The sequence below is a fragment of the Corapipo altera genome, unplaced genomic scaffold, assembly GCF_003945725.1.
Source record: "Corapipo altera isolate COAL_440 unplaced genomic scaffold, ASM394572v1 1, whole genome shotgun sequence".
NCBI classification, from domain to species: Eukaryota; Metazoa; Chordata; class Aves; order Passeriformes; family Pipridae; genus Corapipo; species Corapipo altera.
This window is the reverse complement of record NW_020884873.1, coordinates 42,767,525-42,783,196: the sequence shown is the minus strand read 5'-3', so window position 1 is coordinate 42,783,196 and position 15,672 is coordinate 42,767,525. Positions and strand designations below refer to the sequence as shown.

The window sequence follows — 15,672 nt, the reverse complement described above, 5'->3', positions numbered from 1 at the left end:
ACATGGAAAATTTAGTATCACGTCCAGAGCGAGTGAGGCGTTTGTCGGGCTCCCCCCTCCCGGCACTGACAATAGTTTACACAGAAGCATCGCTGCTCCAGGAACAATTGTGGAAACTTGGACATCCTTGGGATGAAGAAAAAGAGATTTTCTCAACTGGTTCATTTCAAAACTATGCAAATATTTAAGAGTTCTGAACTTTAACAGTGCTATATTTTTCCCGGGAGGAGAATTGATCCATGCGTGTCTGCCATGCATATTAACCTCTGGGATTTACTTTTAAATGGGAATGGTGGGACACGGACGTCTTGCCATGCTCTGTCCTAAAGGTTCTTTGTAAGCTCGGGGGCATATGTTGGTGTAAATGCTGTAAAGATTCATCACTGTATTCAAGATGGCTCAGGTTAGGGTTGTAACATCACTATACATCTGCAAGCTAAGATTTTTTTTTTTTTTTGTGCTTGCAGCCATTAGTTTTGTGTTAGGAAATCAGAGTGTGGTGAAAGATTTATAACATTAACAGAAAAATAGTGACCTTAGTGTTAGTTTAGCACAGAATTGCAGCAACAGAAGTAGAAAATTCTTAACTGCAGTATATTTGGCTTTGGCAATTCAACAGAGAAATGACCTTGGAAAAGCCACTGGCTAAGATGGATGTAGGCTCCACAGATGTAAATAACTGCACCTGTTGAAAATGCAGTCCACATAGACATGTATTGCTTATAGGGTCATCAGTTAGCAGTCAACTTTCTTTAGGAGTTTATATTACTCATAAACTTTAGAACAAATGCTTTGAATGGAAGTTTTCCAACTTTCCAAGTTAGTCGCAACTTTTAAAAGTAACTTTCTAAGTGATGCAATAATTTACTTAAACCGTCATTAAAATATCTTCATCTGTCCACACATTGGAGTGTGTATATGGAGTCAAATGAGTGTTTTGAAGGACATACCCATCTGAAAAAAAACACAAGACAGTTCTTTGTTCTCATACCTAGGAAAGTTTTTCAATTCATCCCTGTCCTGCACATAAATCAGAACATTTTGATTCATCATTCAGTATTACAGTGTATTTCAAGGATGATTGAAAAAAGAGAGATACTTGTTAATTTGAAATGATGAATCGGTTCTGGAATTGTTTCTGCAGAACCACAGTCCCCTTTAAAAGACATTTCTGAATCACACAACACCACTGCAGCTAGAAGAATATCAGAAGCTATTGGAATTTATAAGTTTTATGATATGAATTCTGGAATAGGCTGCATACAAAGTGAAATGACCCATCACATCTGATGAAACTTAGTGTTTTCTTGAGCTGAAGAAATATCAAGGAGACAGCCTACAGAGAAAATGACATGGGTACTACCAAGCTGTAAGAGTGAGCAAGTTACACCTGCAGAGATGGAGAGGCATGGAGCCATGGCCCATTGCCTCTAGCACAGCTGTATGAGAAATGCACACAAACTTAGCAGCCAGAGACTTGGTGTGGGTGAACACAGGAGTTCTACAAGGAATTCCTATAACATTCAAAATAAGGGTATAGCTCAGTGGGAAAGGGCCTGGTAAGACCCTGCAGGGAACTTCTGAAAGTGCAAAGACTTTTGTTCCCTTCTCAGTTCCTATAAATGGATTATCCAGGGGTGTCCTAAAATTGCCAGAGATTGTAGACACCCAACCTGGCCTTGGAAATGACACCCAAACAGTCTTCTCATGGAGCTTTGCTGTGTCTTTTAGTTGCTGAACACTGGCCACCTCACTAACTTTCTTCTTTCTCCATCACACTAGCCTTAGGCATTTCATATCTAATTTTAAAAAGTTTTTGTTGCTCCAAAGTCTTGTTTTAACTGAACTTTCAAACCTTGGAATTACCTTAATTGAGAACTTGCTCTAAACATGGAGCAATTTGTGTGCGAGTTATGATCTGGTTTTTTTCTGTTTTGAGAAGAGGAAAGGTTTTAGTATGGGTAGTAAACATGTCTTCCAAAAAGCCAGTGCAAAAAAAAAAAAAAAGGTTGGAAAAAATACGTGGTGTCAGAAAATGAGTCACAAAACTGAACTGAATGTGGATGACTGCTCACTGAGTGTCTTTGTCTGGTATCAAACACTCCTTCTTCCTCCATCCTCAACTCCCCTTTTTTTAAAGCTTGTGTAATTATTCCAGTTATGGTATTAGCAATACTCCTGATATATTCCAATGTCAGCAAGATCAAAATCAGTCCTGGAAAACTGTTTTCTTTATGTATAGTTTCAACAGCAACAAGGCTGCAGATAACAGAGGCTGTATGTTAGCAGCCTGCCTTATGCAGAGCACTTACAAACCTGAGGCTTAGGAGTGGAAGATCATTGCTTTTTTGTGTCTCTTCTGTTCTACTGCCTAATTACATAATTTTATGTGCATTTTTTTTATGTTTTGCTGGATGAAAGCCTTAGCTGCCAGAATTGTTGGCACCGAACTTTTCTGAGCCATCCTACTGTCCTCGCCCTGCTGCCTGATAACAAGCTCTAGCATGGGTTTATCGTGCAGGCCAGTGTATTCCTCATTCTATTATTTATAGACTTGTAGTCCTGGAGAACTCACAGTGGTCACCCTGTCCCCAGTCTCTGGAGAATTTCTGTATTTTAAATTGTGAGTCCCTGGATCAGAACATTTCCTTGGAGATAGGTGTCCTTTGCCCCTAATATACAGGTCTGCACTTTCATGTATGCATTTGTTATTTGGCCTATTTGTTTCTGGCATCAAAGGAATACTTTTCCCAGGAGAGATGGGTAGCTCCTCTTGCATTCATTCCTTCTCACAACCTCTAGCTAGGAGTGATTTCATTTTATGTGGACGTGCTGCTGCCATAAAACATTTCACAACAGCCTAAGGGCTAGAAGAAGTAAACCAACACTGCAGAAACCTGAAATCAATTTTGCCTGAGATGTGCCAATGCATATGGACTCACTCCTGGGAAAGTATATTCCAGGAAGTACCTTATTATGCTGATGTGCAGTAAGTGTATTTTAAGGAGTCTAAGACAGTCTCTTCCCTTCTTTTGGGATTCTGACTGGGCTTAGATGTAAGATGCCAAGTTGCTCAAATAAGGGCAGTTCTGGGCATGACAAAAATAAAACTGTAGGTACTAAGAGGGGTTATGCGAAAGGGAGGTGCCTTCTGAGTTCAGACATGTTCCTGGTTGGGTGGCAGCTGAGCAGGGATTACAATTTTGGATTGAAATGCCTGGCTTTCTCTCACTTCAATCCTGTTGTTGTAGGTGTGTACATATTTTATTAGAGCTAGTCCTAGGTCTTGATCAAGATACCTTGGAACTGCCTTGGCTGCAGAGGCAAAGATTGGAAGCTTTAGTTCTGCCAGACCTTGTGCAAATCAAGTCACTTGGTTCTCAGCACTTTTCAGTATCAAATTTCTTGCTACTGAGCTGGACCATGAACACTGGTCTATGTCAACACTGTTCTGAACCATTCTGTTGGTTCTACCTTATTATTAAGTGTTCAGGTGTTTTATAGAAAAATCAGACTAGTGAGAACTAGTCTCATTAATGGGACTTGAATACCAACTCCTTAAGGCTTATCTAATGTCACCAAGCTTTGTTACCTAAGAATTTCATAGTCAACACTATCTGATAGTTGTAGCATTGTGTTAGCTCTGATAGTGTAAAGTAAAGCAAGATGAGGTAGGTACATGGCATAAAAAAGCCACTCTTATTGAACTGAGGCAGCTGGAAAAGTAGACAAGCTTTCCTTGAGGTTTGAAATAAAAGTGTGAATCTCTACATTTTATTCAATTTAAGTGCCTAAAGTAGGATTTGATTCAGTGCTATGTGAAGGGGTCTTTCTTTCTCCCACTTGCAGCTGGAAGGGGAACCCGGGCAACAGACAAAACATCTAACACAGGTGACACTCACCCTTGGCCTCAAGTTGTGAGAGAAGTATGCAGAAAAGAACCTGCCTCGCTACTTACATAAAGCTCTAGTTGCTTCCATGAGTCTTTCCAACTTCTGCATCAAATACCACTATTAATGTAGCAGAGGAAAGAAGCCAAGCCAAGCCCGACATTTTGCATTAATCAATGCAGAGTGTCTTCTCTGGATGATGATTCAGAGCAGAAACCTGTCTTAGATCCTCTGAATTGCCTCTCAGAAGACATTTTCTTTTTGTTGCAATAAGCTTAGGAAGATTAGTGTCAGCAGGCTAAAATTAGCCTTTATTAATTCACCTCTAATTGGTAAATCCCTGCATGAAGAAAGCACCTTTATTTTTAATGCATAACTGCTGGTTCAGCATACCCACTGGAGGCCTTTAACTGTAATTTTTATGAGCAAAGACAGACAACAAACAAGACTGGTAAAGTGTCCGGTGTTTGACCCTTTTCCATTTGCATTTTTATTTAAAAAACCCCAAACACATGTATTTTTCCATGTCTTTTTAAAAGAGAGTTAATAACTACAATAGTTTTATCTCTGCAGGTGGGGGAATGATCACACCCTGTAAAAATAAGGGACTTGCCATTCTTTGGCTTCCACTAAATATGAGTGTGTGGTCTGAGGTCCCAGAGCTGCAGGGATGTTCTGAACTTTTTAGGCAGTGAATGCCTAAGTGAACTTTTTGGATAGGTGGGAACAGGCTCTTCATTTACTAATACATTAAAGTTTCTGTTAAGAATTTACTTCAATTTATATGGTGAACAAGTAGGGTGGGGAAACATAAGGTACAAGTATAAATGCTCCAGAGTCAGATTTGGAGGATTTTAGGAAACAACTCTTGTAAGGAAGCAGATTAAACTTCTTTGCAAATTAAAAGAAAAAAGCCCATAAACACAAATCCAGGGTTAGTTCTGTATGTTAGTTGTGATTTTCATGAAAAACAAAATGCTGAAATATTTTGCATGTCAGAACTGAGTCTCCAGCTCATGATTGTAGATCCAAGGTCTGCAATAACAAGACACAGGCTGGATTTGGAATGTCTTATTATTCATAATAGCTCTACCACGATGACGTAAAGTCTACTCTTGTTAAGAGTTATATTTTCTACATTCCATAGAGAAGATGCATCAAAGTAGATGACCCGAATCAGGTGTAAATTTTCCTACATTTGTTGCAGACAATGAGACTAAGTTTCTGGACTCCCTTCTTGTCTAAATTCTCATTTGTAAGTTTCTATTAAGAGATCAGCTGGGATGGTTTGTCCACATTTCAAAAAATTTGGAGATGAACATAAGGAGCCTACTCCTACATTGAAGTGCACAGTTCAGTGCCAGTGCCAACACAGTCTCTGTTGTCCAACAATGCTGTAAACTATTCACAGTATCAACTGTGCCAGAGCTTCAGGATATCTGTCAGAATTGTCAAATCCACAAAATCCTGAGAATACTTGCCAGCCAGAGTTGCCTGGGGCAGATTCACACCTAAATATTGGAGAGTCTGTATATATTCATGCTTCCTTCCACTCCCTTTATAGATAAATTAAATGTAATGGCCAAACATCTAATATTTTACCCAAAGTCTAACTGTGCATTTTGTATTTTCTTATAGTAAAAGCACATCTGTTCCAGAGAAAGATACAGCTATAAAGTTTATAAAGCTTTAATTATTTAATTACAAGTTTGCTTGAGTCTTGTAGCAGCTAGAGAAATGGTGAGCAGGACTAATTAATGACAAGCCTAAATCAAAATAAGAACAAACCAAAACCATTCCACTTAATTGTCTGAGGTAGCTAGAGCCAAATGACTTCAGTAACCTATTTCAGAATGCATATATCCAGGAGTACGAAACAGAAAATGATACATTTTTCTCTGGGGAATGGACTCATTCTCAAAACTTCCTATCTGGACTTTAGGCTTTTATAGGGCTCCTTTTAGACATAAGAACTAGTACTGATAGATTTATTTTCTTTTAAATGAATTCATCAAGGGGACATTTTTCAGTGGAAAATATCTTTGTAAAAATCCTTGGACACTGTAAAAGAAAATAACTCTCAAAAGAGTTCAAGTCTAGCCTGGCCAATTTTTATTTTCAAAACAGTTATTTCCATTTTTAACAAGCTAACTTCTTGCTGAATAAAAAAAAACAAGGGAAGTTTCCATGGGCACTAATCATTAAGATCCAGTTTTTGAAAGCCATATGAATCCCTCTATAAATGTCATAAATGCTAAAAATACTTTTAATATACAAAGATTTTCTTAATGTACGAAGAATATGCAGTGTCAGCTAGCTTCAATAGGCCAATAAGCAAGAAAAGGACAATTCTGCAGTTCATCTGTAAAAAAAACACGTGCCTGTAAAAAGAATTAAGCATTTTTTTGAATGTTGCCAAAATTCTGCAGAGACCTGCTTCAGAGAAAGAGATCGTTCTGTATGGGCTTAATCACACAAAGAGATACGTAATTTTCTACTATAAACATGTTAAATGCAGTTGATAATAGTGAAATTGTATTGATGCTTATCCATTTTTTTACCTCTCACATATTTTGGAAGAACTGCATAGTACTCTATGCTGTTTGGCATTTTAAGAGTTTTTTTTTAAAGCTGATAAATCTGAAAAAAAAGAAAGATCAAGTCGAAAAGGGAAACGGTTGATGTTTTATTTATATATCTTGTGTTTGATAAGAAATTTGAGACATCATTTTAGAAAATAGCATTCTAAATCATACAAACATTTTACAATTGCAGCTTACCATCTGTATTTAAAGGAAGCAGCAGCATAAGCCCATCAGAAGGCTAATGTAATTTTAAGGTACCTCTGCATACGTTCTGTTATTCTGATTTAAAATGTCATATTCTGCCTAGGTGCAGAAGAAAGAAAGGCTTTTTTGGGAGAGTTAGGCTTTGAAGTAGTAAATAAGCAACACAGAGAGTCAAGTCAATAGGTTAGGAGAATTAGACAAGGATACCAATTACATTCACTTGCCTTCTTTAAGAGCTTGCTACCTACTTAAAGTACTAACATAGTGTCTATTGCTTTAAATATCACAGTGTTCACACCAATAATATACAGAAATAGGCAGGGTTGCATTTACTATACCCCATTTTAATAAAAACCATTTCTCAAAAACAGATATTTCCAGCTCTTTTGCACAGTTGTGTATGAAAACACTTATAATTTTTGCTTTTACACGCAATCATTTATAATTAATATACTAGAATTGCACAAAATTTACTTAAGTTATCTAATTAAGTTAGTTTAAAGTTATTTTTTGCAGCATCTCACTCTTGCTGCTTAATACGTTGGTTAGAATTCAAATACTAGAGAAATAATGCATCAAAGAAAACCAATCAACTGTAATTTACAAAGGTACAAAATATACAGCAAAGTTAACCTCTCATTAAATAAAATATACAGATTAGCTGATGTTACAAATCATTAGCTAACACCTTATTTTAAATGATAAACTTCTAGGGAGCTTCCCTCTCACCTTCAATATAGGAGAATTACACAACAGTTCCTTTCCCTGTATGTTTATGCAATGAGTCACATTCACTTTAACTGCTGATAACAGAGGACTGTGTTTATCATTTTGCAGAGTGAAGCCAAAAATGATCCCTGGTGGAACTGCAGTAAAGTCAATGTGAAACCCTAGAGATCAGTTTTGTCTAAGGTATGACAGCCTATTCATTGAAATATTTATAGTAATAATGCCAATCATTATCACTGTGGTGGCTGTTAAACCTCCATGAGAATTCTCCTGTAATCTAGCAATCAATGTACCATTAAAATAAAGTGTTGCCAATATACTCTGCAACCACTGTTGTTAAAACAGCAAGCTATGAAAACTGCCTACTTATTCTTAAACGGATCTCCCTGATAAAAAATGAGTTTTAATAAAAATAGCATGTTCCCACTTAAACCAGCCATTGTAATTAACAGTTTGGAATGAAGGGTAAGTGCTTGTACGTTAGGTTAGCAAAGAAGTATAACACCAGCCCTGACTACTGCAATGTCACATCCCTGATGTTTACTCTTGGTCCAGGCGTATATTAACCATGGCAAAGCATCGGCCTAGGCTCTGAAAGAACGGTACAGCAAAAACATCTGTCAGGCTCTTCCATACAGTTTGCACTGAAGGCAAGACCATGAGACAGGTTTTCACAAAGGGCACCACAATCCTGTAAAAGAGAAAATTAAAGATGTGAAGATTGGTGCTGCTACAGCAGGGGGAAATAAGGATAATGAAACACAAGTGTGACATCTTATGGCAAAGGAAGTGATTTTATAAATCAAAATATTTAAACAAGTTGATTTCACTCTCTTGCAGTCCTTCTCCATCAATTTTGTTTGCTTACAGCCTCATACCTGCACATGCAGAAGCACCATGATGCATGTGGTCCTCAGGCCAGAATTAACTGTGTGCAATACAGGAGACACCAGCTTTCTTTTCATCATGTCTCTGCTTCCTAGTCAGAAATTTTTTTACATGCCTTTTAGAATAATGATATTTTGCTGTTCTCTCGCTGCTGCTGGCAGGGCTGGTGTACATGATATGCTGTAGCCCTGCTGCCACCCACTGTGGCTGAAGAGCAGACTCATCTCCTAAAGACTTACTTGCACTGTGGTAATATCTGAATGTGGGTCTTTGGGGCTAGACAGAAACACCATGTTCCCCACTTTGATTGACTGAAAACAGTGCTCTTTACAATCTGTTCTTGCTCTGCTGTCTCTTCTGGTGTTTCCCCTATCTGTCTCTCTCCCCCCCACACAAATACACAGGCACACATGCACATCACCATTGGTGTCTCAATCCTGCCAACCTAACATCCCTGTTACAAGTTGCTACAATAAAACAGAAAAGGAAAGCAATATTCAGTTACATCAGAATACTACAGTACAGAGACATGCCACACTGCAGAAAAATGGGCTGATCCTGTAAATTTTTTCATTTGTGGGTGAGAAATTAATGTAGAATGAGGTCAAAATGCCTCCTCAGGGGAAAAGATCATCTTATTTACTCAGGGTGCATACTTGAAAGTATTGTGCTTTCATCTCCTGAGCACTGGTAAGCAACTGGTAAGCAACACTCCATATGTGCCAATTCCAAAGCAATGTCTTTAGTGGTGCCTTTAGCCAGGCACACTAACAAAGCAGGTGAGCCTGAACTGCACATATGGGCAGCTCACGAAGGCCAGTGGGTACATGATAACTGACCATACTATTTTAAGTTATTCTCCTTTCTTAATTATTTACCAGCCTAAACCCCTGGTCATTTCACTAAGCTGGATGTTCTTACTTTGGTGCAGACAAATTAAATGTATAAATAACTTATGTAATACTGAAGTGGTACTAGAGCAAAGTTTTAAAAGAATCTCTGTGCCATATAGAAGACATTTATTTCCTTAATTAGGTAAAAGAAGCTATAGATTCTTTTTATAAAGGTAATAAATTCTGTTCTAGTTTGTCGTTGCATTCAAAATTTAAATTCCCAATCTTGCATCAACATAATTCTGCTGCAAAACTCTCAATGACTTTGGTGGGAATGACAGAAAATATTTAATTTACTATTTCATCATAGGTCTGAAAAAATCAAAAAAAAGTACTGTGCATTTACATTGCATGCCTCTTAGAATAACAATGTAGAAAAAAACCCTGACCCATTCAAAAATGTTGAAGGTTAGAAATGCACAGAGTCAAAATTAATTACTTTCACTGTTTATCTAACTGGATTCTCAGCTTTTGTCACACAATACAAGCCATATACTAGTATGTCCATGCTGCAGTCTAAGCTAGCCCAGATGGATTTAAACGAGAATAGTTTTTCTAAAACCTTCTCTTTTGTCTCTGCTGAAACAGCTAGTAATATACACCCCATATAGAACTGTGGGGGTTACTGGAATAATGTGTCTCTAGTTTTCAACTGAACACTGTAAACTATGTGCTTTATAACCACCTATAATACCACTGCATATAGAATAGATGATTTCTAGAGAATAAAATCAGGCCTTCACCTGTTAGAATACAGCTGATAAACATCAATAATACAAGGGAAAAAAATAATTGGTATTTCTCCAAGCAACACAGGGAAAATGCCAGAAATGGCTACTCAGCTTGTGTTGACTTGAACTCTTTTCCGTTTCAGTTATGTCACTGTCCTTTGCTGTCATCTAAAATTAATTTGGCATGACTTTTTTTTAAAATCTAACTGAACTGGGGAGAAGCAGAGAAGCTGACATTTCTACTGGACCCTCTGTTGAGAGGATTACACAAAATACAAACCAAACAAACACCACACTATGCAGAAGTTTCATAGAAGGATGTAGAAGGCTGGAAATGCAGTGATCATACTACTTGCAACTGCTGTAGGGGTCATTCACACAGTATCAGAACTCAACCTATATTGATAATTTTAAAGAAAATAAACATTAAAATGTTTTGGTAATGCTTTATAATCTTTTAGCATTTGCTATCCAATTTTATGGTAAATGCATGCAAAAACCAATGTAGGCCAACACCACAGGGACAATACATGAGACATAATAGCAACCAAAGCTAATTAATGTAAATAACTTTCAATTTTAAAATAAAAGTCAGTCTACTTAGACAACAATTAAACACCTTTCCTCAGAGAAGAAAATCCTTTACAGCCAAGAGAGCCGTAAAAGGTATTTTCTAGCTTTTCAAATGTGAGTGTGTGTATATATGTATTTACATGTATGTAAGTCCGCATCCTGTTCTGCATGGGACAGGTTATTCTATGATGCAGTATTTCCAAATCATCAGAGGGTGCAATGTGTCTTCTGTGGGTAAACAGGCACGCTCAAAAAATAAATAACCAAATGCCATTAGAAGCCATGTATTTGTTTTGTGATCTGACAAATATAACATACACATTCTTTACTCACAACGCTGTGGGTTTACTCCAGTCTGCACTTCTATTCACAGATGTGGTAACTGCTTGCTTGAATAATGTCTAACAGTGAAATTAAAGGTAGCATATCCCAAGGATATCAACATTGATGCCAAATACTGGTACTACTAGCGTTACCATGTAGTACAGCATTGGGAAGAAAGTGAAAGCTCTGTTGAATTTGTCATCTAAGCTGAAGACAGCTACCTATATGACCTCTCATTGAATCTTGCTATGTATGTATTTATTATAAAACACCCATCCTTTCACTAAGTAGAATGAATTGTATCTTTTAGGAACCGTTGAACTGAAAAAAGCAAATTACCTCATTTTTTCCCATCCTATCCTATTTTGTCTTCATTCCGTTCAAGGCATGACATCTACAAAATCATACCCTTCAAACCTTCTCACTTTTACTCACATTTCTTTTTTTTCCTCCTAATTCCTGAGTGAATGTTGTCAAGAACCAAACACCTCTTGGAAATGGCAGAGCACACTTTAACTCCCACTAATAAGGAAAATCAACTTGTCAAATACTTGGGCAATGAGGTTGGAGTAGTCACGCACTGTTAGTTCAGATTCCTGCTTCAAAGTGAACAATCGCATCTTCTCTTGTAATGTTTTTCAAAATGGAACCTCAGACATGTCAATGCTATTTTTCAGATCCCACATGTTTCTGTGCTTAAATTACCTAATTACAAGTATGCACACATACTACATCATGATTTTGAATCAGAAGTCTTGTATGGCTCTACAATACAAGCAAGCATTGTGAAAAGATGGCTAACTATCACCTAGAATTGCACAGTGTCTTGTTGTGTCCCATCAACCCTTGGGAAGAGCGAGGCAACAGATAACCACCAAAGTCTTTCACAACTACTACACAGTATATGAAGTGCATTATAACCAAACATTATCTATTCCAGGACCTGGGTACACTGGAAAAGATAAAACTACTATAAAGGAAGCAAGAGAACATCCATCTACTTCCTCTTCACAAACCAAGGGATATGTATTGGACATCAGAGAAGAGGCATCAAGGCAACACCACGAGGTCATAAGGTGCAACACCACCAGGTCGTCATGGCATAGCTGCACTATAATTAATTTTGATTTCAGGCAGTCAGCAGGGAGATGCTTTTAGAGTTGAGTATGATAGTAGTAAGTTAAGTAAATGAACTTGTGGAATAAAAAAAAGGTAAGAAATTATGCATGTCCATATGTGCTTCTCTGCATGGAAGCCCTTGGCTACATCTTAGCACCGTGAATGGAAGCTCAAGACAAGATGGTAAGAGTATAAAGCTGTGTGAGTCCTTGTGGTTTACAGTCCATTTCAGATCCCAGACTCAAGCTATGGATCCTCAAATGAACCACTGATTACTAGTGTCAATATGCAACATACTCAAAAACTATTCAGCTAAGACTACAAAAAAGCATATATGAAATCCAAGTTTTAATTTCCAAGAGGTGGCAAACATGTGGCTTGGAACAAGAATCAGCCACTGATCTATAATAAATATAATGGGTTTGCATGTGCTGCCTGAAAAACCACAAGTGTTCTGCTCATGTTCAAAAACCAATAACTTTAACAGCTGCAATCTAAGGAGATATTTAAAAGCTTGCTAATTTTCACAGAAAGATGTTAAAGCTCAGTCTGGAAATTTCTGTCATGTATAGTCTGGGGTGAGAGTGACAGTCATCTGCAAAGGAAAAGTGAAGCAGACTTCCTTGAACTGGCTTATATATAGATCACCAACCTGCTAGCTGGCCCAGTTTCAGCTCATAAGTATCTTTTACCAGGTAGTGTAAAAGCAGATTCTGGCTCAAGAAGACAGTTTGAGAACAGGAACAGAATATGCTCCATCTTCATGGTTAAAATGAAAATTAAAGTGTTATTACGTATTTCTTACTCAGCTTCCTTTTTGCTCTTCAGGAAGACTCACATATTTGCTTCCTTCTATAGCAATCATTTTTCTGGTGAAAGACAACATTTACCATCATGTATGAGGGGGGCAACTTGCAAGGTGTCCTTGAGCATGAGAAATGTTGAGTCAGACTTCTGTGGATTTTATCATGCAACTGCAACATGTGTGACAATCAACAGAGCTTTGTACTTGAGTACTTCCAAAAGTTGTTGAAACACTTTTGAATTTAGCCTCAGGAAAGGTTCCCTTATGCCATATCATCATCATCTCACTGGTTTGGATGATGAATGTGAGGCACAGAGACTCTGAGTGGCAGCCTTCTGGGAGGGTGTGCCCAGGGTTTTCCCATGACATTTAAACAGCTGAACACAGAGTTATAATGGAATTCCCTTCCTTTCACCCACAAAACAAGAAGTTACTTTTTTTTCAGACCCCATGGGGCTACAAGGGAGCCAATACCATGTGTTTAGGGCCTCTGTACCTGCACTACTCCTGCACTACCCTCTTAAATGCAGAAATGTTGAACTTCTTACTCCCATGAAATCTGGAACACTAATAAGAGCAGAGAAGCCAACTTAGTTTCAGTGTGTTCCACTTCTGTGTTCCACTTCTTTCTGAAACAAATCCAGCTTGGGTTTGTGGGAAGATGAGACTATTGGCTTTGGATGGTAGCACTGGATGGGGCTCAAGGAGGTGTAGATAGTACTACTGAATTACATGATCCTTTCACACCCATCCCAGGTGCAAGGAAGATCAACGGGAGGGATCCCTTCTGTAGTGACAACAAATGCAGGGAAAGAAAATAAGTTGCTGAGGAAGCAAGGGTGTTCACAGAAAGTCGGGGAAAACTTTTCAAATCAAGTGCCACATTCAGACAGTCCTATTTCAGATGTACTGAGAACCCACAGTTCCTGAGACAGTCACTAGGGACTACTTGCATAAATAGAAACTGACCTCTGAGTCCTGGATCAGTGAAACTCATGTCTGTGTATCCAGTCTGTGAAACCCGGATACAAGATCATTGTGAAGCACAGTAAAGTACTACAGTTTTTATAAATTTGACACTGATGAATTTTTCCATAGATGTCCCACTACTGGAAACTTACATATACTCACTGTACCCTTAAGCAGTCACACTGTACACTATGGCACAGTGATAGCTGACAGACCTAAAAATCTGGGCACACTATGCACTGTTTGTTCATAACAATTTGGGAACCAGAGGTGTAACAGGTGGGCAGCTCTAAACTGCATTACAGCTCCTTTGGGTATTATGCAAATACTATGCTCCAAAATTCAAGTTAATTGGTTTTCAAAGTGGGTAATGATGATGTCATCAAGCCAAACTTCCATTTCACTTTCAAAAACTGAAATCTGCATCCACAAGATTGACATTACGGTTCAGATAATCAATGTATTTGTAGTGCTTTGAGTTTGTTTCCTGTCACTGTATTGTATTTTGCTTTCCTTAACAACTTCTTCATGATTCCAGTGTTACCCACGTCAAATGAGACTTTGCCCAAAACTCATGTATATGGAAAATCCTGTTTTGCAGGAATGATGTTAATGATCTGCAATCATGCCTTCCTCTGCAGCCTGCTGGATTCTCAGTTCTTTCCCCAATCTCATTCTTTTCCCTGCCTTTCTATCTTCTCCACAGTCATCTCCCTTTGTGGTCTCAAGGTACTCTTCCCTAATATTTTGCCAGTGTATTATATTTAAAGTACATCAGGTTGCTGTGACTTGGAGGGCCACTGTATTTGTCTGTGAACTTGGACCATGGCCAGAAGCAGCTTTTCTGAGCTCAGCAGGGTTTTCTGCTTAGGTGGAAGGGCTTTGGGGCACTGCATCTAGAGATAGCCATGTACCAGATGCAAGACAGTGACAGTACATTTTGTGGCACTAACAAGGAGCGAGCTGGGCCCTCAAAAGCTTTCTTCAGTCTGCGAGGAAAAAAATGAAAGAGGTAACTGTACTAAAGAGATGTCAGGTGTTAGTAATACTTCTACCTTTTCATTTAAAATACACTTTTGAATAAATTATGTACTTCCGTTTTTTAAAAAACCGCAGTCATTACTATTACTCCAGAAGCCAGCCAAGGCTGGAATGCATAGCTGTAGGTGCCATCCAAATGGCAATACGAGCTCTCTGTCCCAAGGAGCTTACATAGTCACGACAGACTGCTGGTAAAAGCAAGGCAGGGAACTGAATCACAGTGAAAACACTGTTTTCTTTTCTCTCCCTTCAAAAATAAAGCAGCTAATTGACTACCGGTTGTAAAGACGGAGATCGCTGGCTGGGCAGTAAAGCGTGCTACAGGAGGAGAGCTCTGCGGAGCTGTCGGCAGACACAACACGGGCTTACCAGATGTGCAGGCAGCTGAGCGCCGCGAAGATGATCCCCACGACCAGGGCCAGGGGTATGGCAAGGACCAGCGTCAGGAGTTTGTAGATCACGTACTTGCTGAGCTCAAACAGAGCGTGGCTGCAGATCCAGACTCTGTCGAAGGAGTGGGTGAGCTCGGGCTCCGCGATCACATCCTCGAACCCCAGCTGGAACGAGAGGCAGCTTTGCCGTCACCCGGGGCTGGGGCGCGGGGAGCCCGCCGGGGACCCCCCGCTCGCTCTGGACCCGAGACCCGGCCCCGGCCCCTTCAGCCCCCGGCCCGGCCCGCACCTGAAGGTGGGCGTTCATCCCGTGGGGGTCGCGGTCCAGCTCGTCCTCCGCGCACTTCTCCGCCTCCGAGAGCACGGGCCCGCCGCTCCGCGGGAAGTTGTCGTCGTCCATGAAGATGCGGGTGTCCACCTTCTCCGTCTCCAACCCCATGGCGCTGCCGCCGCTCCGCGGCTCCGGCCCGGCCCTGCCCCGTCCGCCGCCGCGGCCCCGCCGGGCCGGGCCGGGGCGGAGCGGGGCTGC

The 15,672-nt window shown here is 39.5% G+C and overlaps 1 protein-coding gene across 1 annotated transcript; it reads right to left on the bottom strand.

Moving 5' to 3' along the window:
• Positions 1-6,552: 6,552 nt before the first annotated feature.
• CAV2 (caveolin 2) lies at positions 6,553-15,631 on the bottom strand. Its single transcript, XM_027665017.1, has 3 exons — positions 15,433-15,631; positions 15,121-15,308; positions 6,553-8,099 (listed from the first exon to the last, which is right to left on the bottom strand). Exons 1-3 carry the CDS (start codon positions 15,580-15,582, stop codon positions 7,949-7,951), a joined length of 489 nt encoding a protein of 162 aa, XP_027520818.1. The 5' UTR covers positions 15,583-15,631; the 3' UTR covers positions 6,553-7,948.
• Positions 15,632-15,672: the final 41 nt, after the last annotated feature.